General features: G+C 43.1%; 1 protein-coding gene across 1 annotated transcript in view; it reads left to right on the top strand.

Moving 5' to 3' along the window:
* Nucleotides 1–12,526, top strand: part of cdh8 (cadherin 8) — a 272,812-nt gene extending 260,286 nt beyond the window's left edge. The window contains exons 10-11 of the mRNA XM_059992415.1: nt 4,984–5,235; nt 12,033–12,526. Coding sequence (XP_059848398.1) covers nt 4,984–5,235; nt 12,033–12,526 — 746 coding nt within the window. The remainder of the gene's footprint in view (nt 1–4,983; nt 5,236–12,032) is intronic.
* The last annotated feature ends 429 nt before the right edge of the window (nt 12,527–12,955 follow it).

The raw sequence follows: 12,955 nt of genomic DNA, 5'->3' as shown, positions 1-12,955 counted from the left end.
ATGTTTATTGTTTGAATTTATTACCCTTTTATTTATGCATCATCTTGAGATGTATTAATACCTGCCTATCTGCTCCCCCGGTGCCTCTCTTTCTTCCATTTCTCCCATGTCCCACTCTCCTCTCCTGTCAGATTCCTTCTTTTCCAGCCCTTCAACTTTTTCCCTCAACTGGCTTAACCTATTACCATTACCTTCTAATAGGTAGCCCTCTTTCCCCTCGTATTCCCTTTTCCTTTGCAGTCCTGAATAAGGGCCTCAGCCTGAAGCGTCAACGGCTTACCCATTCACATAGATGCTGACTCACATGTTGAATTCCTCCAGCATTTTGTGTGTGTTGCTCTAGATGTCCTGCAGCTGTAGAAACTCTTGTGCTTATACATTCTGAGGGTTATGACTGGGAATTGTGAGCTTCAACTGACAGAGCTGTAAAGACAGAGAGTGACACAAGAAAGTTGCGCTGGTCCTGGAGATGATCCAGAGGAGGTAAGCAGGAATAATTCCAGGAATAACGCTGTGGATCCGGAGGGGGGATCTGTGGATTAGTACGCCACTAGGACACGTCTGGGGCTGATACCCTTGGCTGGGTAGCCCGGGCGAGGGTGTCTGATGATTAAAGACCCGAAACATCTTACAACCCCAGGTTCATCACTGAAGACGTGTCCTAGTAGCACCAGAAGGTGTATTCTACAAATTTTTTAACCTAAAACTAAAGAGTAGCTTTATTTGTCACATCTACATCAAAACATACAGTGAAATGCATGATTAGCATCAAATCAGCAAAGATTGTGCTGGTAGTCCACAAGTGTCCTCACACTTCCAGCTCACTCACCCTAAATGGACATCTTTGGAATGTGGGAGGAAACTGGTACATCTGGAGGAAACCCTTGCATTAACTGGGAGAAAAGACAAACTCTTTACAGACAACAGTGGGAATCGAACACTGATCTTACAGCTAGCGCTGTAAAGTGATACACCTGCCCATATGAACCTAATGAAGAGCAGCTGATATCTCTGGGCCTGTATTCTAAGGAGAATAAAAGTCTGATGGGGAATCTCATTGAAACTTACCAACTATTGCAAGACCTGGATAGAGTAGATGAGGAGGGAATGTTTCCATTAGGAGAAAAGTCAAGGATTCAAGGGCACAGCATTAGAATAAAGAGACATCTCTTTAAAACTGAGATGAAGAGGAAATACTTCTGCCAATGAATCTACAGAATTCATTGCCACAGGGGGCTATGGAGGCCCAGTTGTTTCATTTGAATTGAATTACATTGAATTGACTTTATTTCTTACATCTTTCACATGCATGAGGAGTAGAAATCTTAACGTTATGTCTCCATCTAAATGTGTAATATGCAATCATAGTAATTTATAATAAATGGAACAGTTAATGTAACATAGAAATACACTCAGATCAATGTGAGTTAACCAGTCTGATGGCCTGGTGGAAGAAGCTGCCCCAGACTCTGTTGGTCCTGGCTTTTATGCTGTTGTATTGTTTCCCGGATGGTAGCAGCTGGAATAGATTGTGGTTGGGATGACTTGGGTCCTCCAATGGTCCTGTCCTTCAGCCCCTTTTTACACACCTATCTTTGTAAATGTCCTGAATCATGGGAAATTCACAACTACAGATGCGCTGGGCTGTCTGCATCATACTCTGCAGAATCCTGTAATTAAGGGAGGTACAGTTCCCATACCAGGCAGTGATGCAGCCAGTCAGGATGCTCTCAATTGTGCCCCTGTTCAAAGTTCTTAGGATTTGGGGACCCATACCAAACTTCTTCAACAGTCTGAGGTGAAAGAGGTGCTGTTGTGCTTCTTGCTGGTGTGTACAGATCACGTAAGATCTTCGGTGATGTGGATGCTGAGGAACTTGTTCACTCTCTCAACCCCAGATCCGTTGATGTCTATAGGGATTAGCCGGTCTCCATTCCTCCTGTAATCCACAACCAGCTCCTTTGTTTTTGCAACACTGGGGGAGAGGTTGTTTTCTTGACACCACTGTGTCAGGGTGATAACTTCTTCCCTGTAAGCCACCTCATGATTTTTAAAGATTTGGCCAATAAAGTGGTGTTGTCAGCAAATTTAATTAGCAGATTAGAGCTGTAGTGGTGACACAGTCATGGGTACACCGGGAGAAAAGGAGGGGACTTAGTTCACAGCCCTGAGGGGCTCCTGTGTTGAGAGTCAGAGGGATGGAGGTGAGGGTGCCCCCTCTTACCACTTGCTGGCAATCTGACAGGAAGTCCATGATCCAATTGCACAAAGGGTCAAGGCCGATGTCCATAAGCTTCTTGTTGAGCCTGGATGGAAATATGGTGTTGAGTGCTATACTGTAACCCAAGAACAGCATTCTCACATAAGCATCCTTCTGCTCTAGATGTGTACGGATGGTATGTAGAGCAGTGGCTGTTGTGTCATCTGTCGATTGGTTGTGGTGATAGGCAAATTGTAGGGGGTCCAGTTTGAGTGGTAGCAAGCTACAGATGTAAAATTTGACCAGCATCTCAAAGCATTTGCTTATTATTGAGGTGAATACGACAGCACACCAGTTGTTCAGGCGCGTTACCCTGGTCTTTTTTTGTACAGGGACAATGGTGGATAATTTGAAGCAGGAGGGCTTCAAAAATGTCTGTAAACACACCTGCCAGTTGAGCCGTGCGTATTCTAAGTACTCACCCTGGGATGCTGTCTGGTCCTGCTGCCTTGCAAATGTCCACTCGTTGGAAGCATCTGTGTAGGTCAGCCTCAGAGATGACCAAGTTGCAGGTTGTAGCGGTGGTTTACCTCAGAGGCTCAGAGTTAGCGACATCGAACCGAGCGTAAAAGCAATTGAACTCATCTGGGAGAGAGGCCGTGATGTTGGTGGCACCACAACATTTGGCTTTGAAGTCTGCGATGGTATGCAACCCTCGCCACAAGTCATGTGCACTATTCGTTGTGAATCTTGACTCAATCTTGTCCCTGTATTGTAGTTTCGCAGACTTGATAGCTTTGCGCAGATTGTAGTTGCTTTTTCTTGAGCTCCTATTGATTGCCAACAATGTAAGCTCTATGTTGTGCAGTAAGTGCTGCTTGCGTAGAACTGTTGATCCAGGTTTCTGGTTTGGGAAATCCCTGACCGACTTCTGGGGGACAACACCGCTGATACTCTTCCGGATGAAGCATGTGACTCCATCAGTGAACTCGGAGACATCCTCATCATGGAAGACATTGCATTTGACATCATCAAAGCAGTCCTGCAGCACTTAGGCCGATTGGTCGGATGGTTTTAATTCTGGCCACCTCTTGTTTCAGCTTCTGCCTGTACTTCGGCAAAAGCAGGATCAAAGAGTGGTCTGATTTTCCAAACAAGGACAGCTTTGTAAGCATTGTGGAAGGGAGTGTAACATTGGTCAAGTCCCTTATCTCCACAAGAGCTCACCTGGATGTGCTGACAAAACTTCGGAGAGATTTTCGCCAACGACACTCGATTAAAGTCACCGGCAACGATGAAGGCAGCCTCTGGGTTTGCAATCTCCAGTGTGTCAATGGTCTCATACAGTGCCTTGAGAGCCAGTGAGTTTCAGCCTGCGGTGGAATGTACATCGCTGTGATGATAGCAGCTGTGATCTCCCTAGGCAGCCAGTAGGGACTGCACAACAGCACCAGATATTCCAGGTCTGGGGAACAAAATGATTTGAGAGCATGCACATTCTGGGGGTTGCACAAAGCATTGTTGCCCATGAAGCATACCCCTCTTCCTTTAGTCTTCCCAGAGAGATGTTTTTGACCTGTCCGCCTGGAACAGGGAGAACCCAGAGGGCTTGATAGCTTTGTCTGGTATCTCCTCCATCAGCCAGGACTCCACGAAGCACAAAGTGTTGCATTCCTTTGTTTCCCACTGGTAGGTAATCCTGGCTCTCAGTTTGCACTGCTTGTTGTCCATTTGGTGCATTTAAGGCAGAGACTGGTATGTTATTGATTGATAAAAGGGATTGATGAAAATGATAGAATGGGGTTGGAAAAATATTAAGTGTACTTGAATGGTGGAGCAGCTTTGATGGGCCAAATAGTCTGATTCTGCTTCATTGTCTTATGGTCATAAATCTATGCACTCTTCAAGTACACATCTACACAAATCCCATTTGCCTGTAGCTCTATAGAGTCATAGAGCACTCCAGCACCAAAATAGGCCCTTCAGCCTATCTAGTCCATCCCAGGCTGGTTTTCTGCCTAATTCCATCTACCAGGACCATAGCCCTTCATACCCCTCTCATCAATGTACAGGTGGTTATAATCATGAGAAGTATAGATGGGGTTGAATTAGCATCAGAATCATATTTATTATTACAGATTTACAGTGTATGATGTGAAGTTGTTCCTTGCATGCCAGTTGTAAAAGATACAAAACGATCTTAAATTGCAAAAATAAATAAATAATGCAAAGTAAAAGCAGTCCTCGTGTGTTCATGGACCATTCAGTAACTCGATATCAGAGGAGAAATTGTTCTTAAGTTGTTTAAGTTTAATTGTCAGGGATACAGTTAAACAAAACATTGTGGCTCTGAGGCCACAGTCAAAGCACATTACTAAGTGCAAGCAGCACATTGCACATACGGCATAGATAGTTACAATAGTAGAAAAGAACATACAGTTACAAAACAAAAGCCCAGTTCTCTAAGTGGCGTGATCTGTAGATGGAATGTTGTTGTGTTGGTCATTGTAAATTGGCTAGGGTTAATTCGGTGGGTTGCTGGGCCAGAAGGGTCTGTTCCATGTTGTATCACTAAATAATTAAAGAATTGAACACAATATTCCAAGTGTAATCCAACCAGGGTTTTATAGAGCTGCAACATTATCCTGTGACTCTTGAACTCAATCCTCTGACTAATGAAGCCACACGCCAAACACCTTGTTAACCAGCCTATTAACTTGTACTTTCTTCGTTCCATGTCTTTAACCTACAAGATGACCTTTTCTTTGTTTGAATTTCTCTAGATAACTCAGTGAGCATACTGGCAAGGCATGGTGCTTTCAACCGACAGAAACAGGATGTTTACCTTCTGCCCCTCATCATCTCGGACAGTGGGACCCCCCCCATGAGCAGCACCAACACACTCACCATTCGCGTCTGTGGCTGCAGTGCTGACGGAAATGTGCAGTCCTGCAATGTGGAAGCTTTCGTCCTTCCCATAGGGTTAAGCATGGGGGCTCTCATTGCAATCCTGGCATGCATTATCCTCCTTCTGGGTACGTATGAGTTTACAACATAGTGTTCATGGAGAAAAGCTGGAATATGTGCAGCCGTTGTTCTTGTGACATTCTCCTGCAATCTGCATTGCTCTTTATGATTAAGGTTAGCTTTATTTGTCACGTGTACATTGAAACATCAAAACATGTAGAGAAATTTTATTTACTTACTTCATGACACAATGTGGAATAGGCTCTCCTGGCCTTTTGAGACATGCCGCCAGTAACCCCCAATGTAACCCTAATCATGGGTCAATTTGCAATGGCTAATTAACCAACTAACTTCTTTGGGCTGTGGGAGAAAACCACGAAAACCAATGCATTCCACATGGAGGATATGCAAACTCCTTACATCGGACACCGGGATTTAACTCGAAACTCCAACGCCAAGAGCTGTAACAACCAATGCAGCCTGAGGATATGTTGGAGGCCTGAAAGTGTTGCCATGCTTCCAGCACCAATATATACATGCCCACAACTTATTAACCTTTCATTGGGATGTGGGACAGAAGCCAGAGCACCTGGAGTAAAGCCATGGTGTCATGGGGAGAATGTATAAACTCTTTACAGACAATGGCAGAATTGAACCTGGGTCGCTGGCATCATAAAAATTTATGCTAACCACTACCCTACCATGCCACCTCTATAATGGTGGAAAAGTCATTGCTGGAACACACACAAAATGCTGGTGGAACGCAGCAGGCCAGGCAGCATCTACAGGAAGTATTTCTTGACGGTACTTCTCCCTGTAGATGCTGCCTGGCCTGCTGCATTCCACCAGCATTTTGTGTGTGTAGATTGAACTTCCAGCATCTCAAATTTTTCTCATATTTGCTGGAAGTTGTCTGTCAAGCTGTTCTTTGTCAAACTGGGCGACCTGTAGTCAAATGAACTTCCGTTCCAAGAGAGATCACTTTCTTGTTTTGTCCCATTCAGACAAATAGCTGACCCATGCAGTTCCCTTCAATATCCCTGGCAACAGTTCCCAGGCAGTGATGTTACAAATCTAAAAATCCAGTGCAATGTCAAATATTTGCATCCCAGTATAGTACAAAAAGAACTTAAATTAGATGAAGCAGATTTGAACTTTTTTTCCCTCTGCTCCATTTCTTTTATTCCCTGCTCTGGCCTTTTATCTCTTCTGATCTACCTATCACTTCCCCCCTCGGTCCCCTCCCTCTTCCCTTTCTCCTATAATCCACTCTTCTCTCCCATCATATTTCTTCTTCTCTAACCCGTAACCTTTCCCACTCACTTGGCTTCACCTGTCATCTTCTAGCTAGCCTCTTTCCCTTCACCCCATCTTTTTATTCTGGCATCATCCCTCTTCCATTTCAGTCCTGAAGAAGGGTCATGGCCCAAGATGTTGAATGTTTATTCCTCTCCAGAGATACTGCCTGATCTACTGAGTTCCTCTGGCATTTTGTTTCCGCTGCTTTGCCTTTCCAGCATCTGCAGAACTTCTCATGTTTAAGCGACTTTGAAGTCCACTAAAATCTCATTTCATAAGTATGATGTTTGTTACTCCAGACACAAAACCTGGTTGATACCAGGAAATACTCAGTTACAATACCAAAGCAAAATACAGTACATGTTGTACGATGTAAAGTTTCTTTGTGACAAAGTTTGTGGATGATACAAAGATAGGTAGAGGAATAGGTAATGCTGAGGAAGCAATGCATTTGCAGTAGGATATAGATAAATCGGAATAATGAACAACGAAGTAGCAGATGGAATTCAGTGTTGGGAAATGTATGATAAAGTATTTTGGTATAAAGAACAATAGTGCAGACTATTATCTAAGTGGGGAGAAGGTTCCAGAGGGAATTACAAGTCCTCATGCAAGCCTCCCAGAAGGTTAATTAACAGGTTGAGTCTGTGGTAAAGAAGGCAAGTGCAATGTTGGCATTTATTTTAACTGGAATAGAATATAAAAGCAAGGAGATAATGCTGAGCCTTTATAAAACACTGATCAGGCTGCACTTGGAGTATTGTCAACAAATTTGGGCCCCATATCTCAGAAAGACTGTGTTGTCATTGGAGAGAGTCCAGAGGTGGTTCATGACACTGATTCCAGGAATGAAGGAGTTAACGTATGAGGAGTGTTGGACAGCTTTGAGCCTCTACTCACTGAAATTTAGAAGAATGCAGGGGGATCTCATTGAAACCTACTGAATGTTGAAAAGAAGATAGGGTTGATATGGAGAAGATATTTCCTATAGTGGGGATATCCAAACTAGAGGGAACAGCCTCAAAATTGAGGGGCAACCCTTTAGAACAGGGTTAAGGAGGAAACTCTAACCAGAGAGTAGTGAATCTGTGGAATGCTCTGCCACAGATTGTGGTGGAGGCTAAGTTTGTGCGTATATTTAAGGCAGAAGTCGATCGTTTCCTGATCGGTCAGGGCTTCAAAGGATATGGCGAGAAGGCAGGTGTATGGGGGTTAACTGGGATCAGTATCAGCCATGATGGAATGGCAGAGCAGACTCGATGGGCTGAATGGTTTAATTCTGCTCCTGTGCCTTATGCTCTTATGGTCTTTTGCTAGAAATATTCAGATGCTGGCTGACAGGTTGGGTATTCCCAGCATTTTCTGTTTTGTTCTGCTACCTTTACTGCATAGATCATCAATAAAACAACTAAGGATTGGTGTTAAATTGTGCTCTTTCCAGCAAAACACACATCCCTGCAAAAAGTGATATTCTTGATCTAATAAGCATGTATCCCTTCTTGACCTGTTGTCTGCTTGGTGAGGCATATTGGGATAAGGAGGCTAGATATAAAATGGAACAACTTGAAATAGCGACCAAGATAAATTTGTAAATTGGTTTACATGGATAAAGGTACAGTGGAAAGCGTGGCCTGCATACCAAAGTTCTAAGTGAATTTATTATCAAAATACATATATGTTCCCATATATAATTCTTTTCTTGCAGACATACTTAATAAATCCACAATAGAATAATGACCACAATAGAATCAAGGAAAGACAATAGACAATAGGTGCAGAAGTAGACCATTCAGCCCTTTGAGCCTGCACCACCATTCTGAGATCATGGCTGATCATCTACTATCAATACCCGGTTTCTGCCTTGTCCCCATATCCCTTAATTCCCCTATCCATAAGATACCTTTCAAGCTCCTTCTTGAAAGCATCCAGAGAATTGGCCTCCACTGCCTTCCGAGGCAGTGCATTCCAGACCCCCACACTCTCTGGGAGAAGAAGTTTTTCCTTAACTCTGTCCTAAATGACCTACCCTTTATTCTCAAACGATGCCCTCTGGTACTGGACTCTCCCAGCATCTGAAACATATTTCCTGCCTCTATCTTGTCCAATCCCTTAATAATCTTATATATTGTAATCAGATGCCCTCTCAATCTCCTGAATTCTAGCGTGTAAAAGCCCAGTCTCTCTAACCTCTCCTCGTAAGACAGGTAAGACAGTCCGGACATCCCAGGAATTAACCTTGTGAATCTATGCTGCACTTCCTCTATAGCCAGGATGTCCTTCCTTAACCCTGGAGACCAAAACTGTACACAATACTTCAGCTGTGGTCTCACCAGGGCCCTGTACAAATGCAAAAAGATTTCCTTGATCTTATACTCAATTCCCTTTGTAATAAAGGCCAACATTCCATTAGCCTTCTTCACTGCCTGCTACACTTGCTCATTCACCTTCAGTGACTGATGAACAAGGACTCCTAGATCTCTTTTATTTCTCCCTTACCTAACTCTACACCATTCAGATAATAATCTACCTTCCTGTTCTTACTTCCAAAGTGGATAACCTCACACTTATTCACATTAAACGTCATCTGCCAAGTATCTGCCCATTCACTCAGCCTATCCAAGTCACCCTGAATTCTCCTAACATCCTCATCACATCACTCTGCCACGCAGCTTAGTATCATCAGCAAACTTGCTGATGTTATTCTCAATGCCTTCATCTAAATCGTTGATGTAAATCGTAAACAGCTGTGGTCCCAATACCAAGCCCTGTGGCACCCCACTAGTCACCACCTGCCATTCCAAGAAACACCCATTCACCGTTACCCTTTGCTTTTTATCTGCCAACCAGTTTTCTATCCATGTCAATATCTTCACCCCCAACGCCATGAGCTCTGATTTTACCCACCAATCTCCTATGTGGGACCTTATCAAATGCCTTCTGAAAATCAAGGTGCACTACATTCACTGGATCTCCCTTGTCTAACTTCCTGGTTACGTCCTTGAAAAACTCCAATAGATTAGTCAAGCATGACGTGCCCTTGGTAAATCCATGCTGGCTCGGCCCAATCCTATAACTGCTATCTAAATATGCCACTATTTCATCTTTAATATTGGACTCTAGCATCTTCCCCACTACTGATGTTAGGCTGACAGGACAATAGTTCTGTTTTCTCCCTTCCTGCTTTCTTAAAAAAGTGGGATATCATTAGCCATTCTCCAATCCTCAGGAACTGATCCTGAATCTAAGGAACATTGGAAAATGATTACCAATGCATCCGCAATTTCCAGAGCCACCTCCTTTAGTACCCTAGGATGCAGACCATCAGGACCTGGGGATTTGTCAGCCTTCGGTCCCATCAGTCTACTCATCACCATTTCCTTCCTAATGTCAATCTGTTTCATTTCCTCTGTTACCCTATGTCTTTGGCTCGTGCATACATCTGGGAGATTGCTTGTGTCTTCCCTAGTGAAGACAGATCTAAAGTACTTATTAAATTCTTCTGCCATTTCTCTGTTTCCCATAACAATTTCACCCAATTCATTCTTCAAGGGCCCAACATAGTTCTTAACGATCTTCTTTCTCTTCACATACCTAAAAACGCTTTTGCTATCCTCCTTTATATTCCTGGCTAGCTTGTGTTCATACCTCATTTTTTCTCCCCGTATTGCCTTTTTAGTTAAGTTCTGTTGTTCCTTAAAAATTTCCCAATCTTCTGTCCTCCCATTCACCTTAGCTCTGTCATAATTCTTGGGTGTTCAACCAGTGTACAAATGACAATAAAATTGTGCAAGCACAAAAATAAAGAAATAATAGTAATAAGTAAATAAGCATAAATAAATATTGAGAATATGAGATAATGTGTCCTTGAAAGTGAGTCCATAGGTTGTGGGAACATTCCAATGATGGGGAAAGGGAAGTTCAGTGGTTATCCCTTTTGGTTCAAGAACCTAATGGTTGAGGGGTAATAACTGTTTCTGAACCTGATGGTGTGAGTCCTGAGGCTCCTGTACCTTTTCCCTGATGGCAGCATCAAGAAGAGAGCATGACCATGGTGGTGGGGTATCTTATCATCCCTTAAAGTTAATTTGCAGGTTGAGCCAATGGTGAGGAAGGCAAATATGCTGTAGCATTCATTTTAAGAGGACTAGAATATAAAGCAAGTTCAGGCTTTATAAAACACTGGCGAGGTCTCATTTAGAGAATTGTGAGCAGTTTTGGGCCCATTATGTTAGAAAAGATGTGCTGACACTGGAGAGGTTTCAAAGGAAATTCATGAAAATGTTTTCAGGTAGGAATGGATTGTCATATTCAAATGAGAGGACATGATTTGAGAGTTAGGGGGCAGAAGTTTAAGGGAAACACGAGGGGGTATTTCTTTACTCAGAGAATGATAGCTGTGTGGAATGAGCTTCCTGTAGAAGTAGTAGAGGCCAGTTCAGTTGTGTCATTTAAGGTAAAATTGGATAGATATATGGACAGGAAAGGAGTGGAGGGTTATGGGCTGAGTGCGGGTAGGTGGGACTAGGTGAGATTAAGAGTTCGGCACGGACTAGGAGGGCCGAGATGGCCTGTTTCCATGCTGTGATTGTTATATGGTTATATGAAGAGTGTTTGATGGCTCTGGGCCTGTATTCACTGGAATTCAAAAAAATGAGGGGTGAGCTTATTGAATCCTACCAAATGTTGAAAGGCCTCAATAGAATGAATGTGGGAAGGATGTTTCATATGGAGGGAGAGTCTAGGACCAGAGGGCACAGCCTCAGAATAAAGTGGAGTCCTTTTAGAATGGAGATGAGGAGGAGTTTTTAATAGTCAGAGGTTGGTGAATGTGTGGAATCCTTTGCTAATGGTGGCTCTGGAGGCCAAGTCTTTACATATCCTTAAGGTTCACAGTTGATTAGAACATGCAGGAAAATGCAGGAGAATGGGGCTGAGGGAGAATGGATTAGCCATAATGAAATGGCAGAGCAGACTCGGTGGTCCCTTATCTAATGGGCATATCAATTCATTATGCGGCATATTGAGGTAAAGCAATAACAGAATGAAGAATAAAGTGTTAGTTACAAAGAAAGTACAGTGCAGATAGACAATAAGATGCAAGGCCATAATGAGGTAGATTGTGATGTTAAGACTCCATCTTATCACAGCAGTGGCTTCCATTCAATATTCTTATTACATTGGGATTGAAGTTGTCCTGGAGCCCAGTGCTACATACTTTAAGGCTTTTGTATCTTTTGCTGGATGGGAGAGGGAGAAGAATAAATTCCAGGGTAGATGGGGATTTTGATTATTTTTGGTGCTTCATTGAGGCAGCAAGAAATGTAGGCAGAGTCCATGGAGGGGAGGCTGATTTCTGTGATGTGCTGAGTTACGTCCACTACTTGCTGCAGTTTCTTGCAGTTATGGGCAGAACAGTTGCTATAACACCCATGACAAATCTGGATAAAATGGCTTCTGTGGTGCATCAATAAAAATTGGTGAGGATTAAAGGGGAATATGCTACATTTCTTTAGCCAGCTGAGGAATATTCCTGTATTAACATGTGATTAATATGTTTCATTTACAGTGATTGTGGTACTCTTTGTAACATTACGAAGGCACAAGAATGAACCACTTATTATCAAAGACGACGAAGATGTGAGAGAGAACATCATTCGTTATGATGATGAAGGCGGTGGGGAAGAGGACACCGAAGCCTTTGACATCGCCACCTTGCAAAACCCTGATGGTTTCAATGGGTTCCTGCCCCGGAAGGACATCAAACCTGACCTACAGTACGTACCCAGGCAGGGACTCCCACCTGTCCCCAATGGAGTTGACGTGGATGAATTTATTAATGTGAGGCTCCACGACGCCGACATTGATCCCACTGCCCCTCCTTATGATTCCATCCAGATCTATGGCTACGAAGGGAGAGGGTCAGCAGCTGGTTCACTAAGCTCATTAGAAACAACGTCAACAGATTCAGAGCAAAACTTTGACTACCTCAAGGATTGGGGCCCAAGGTTTAAAAAACTCGGGGATATGTACGCAGTTGGAGAGAGCGACAGAGAAACTTGACTCCAACTTAAAAATTAACAGTTACCCAATATTTTAATGGACACTGATGTATAATTATAGGGTTGCCAATTATTAACAATGGGATAAGCTGGTCAGCCTTTTAGATGCAGTCAACATTAGTTCTTTTCATCTTTTGAAGTCCAGCTCATTGTAATATTGAACCAAAAAAATTTGCAGATTGTATGAGTGTTTTACTCTTGTGGAGTGTGGATTATGTGGATTGTTTGGGCAGGATTTGGTTTCCTAGTTCTTGTGTAGACTATCGTTCGACTGGAAGAGACCTTAGGATCTTACAGTGCTTCCTACATGGTCCCCCAGACCATGGCTTTTCTCCAATTGCAGGCCAAGATCTCGCCAAGCCAAAGTGAAGCAATATCAATGTTTTTGTCATGGAACTGGTGATAGTAACCAAAGGAAATGAAGGGGAAA

Source organism: Hypanus sabinus, chromosome 17 (assembly GCF_030144855.1).
Source record: "Hypanus sabinus isolate sHypSab1 chromosome 17, sHypSab1.hap1, whole genome shotgun sequence".
Classification (NCBI taxonomy): Eukaryota; Metazoa; Chordata; class Chondrichthyes; order Myliobatiformes; family Dasyatidae; genus Hypanus; species Hypanus sabinus.
This window is presented reverse-complemented; position numbering and strand designations above follow the sequence as displayed.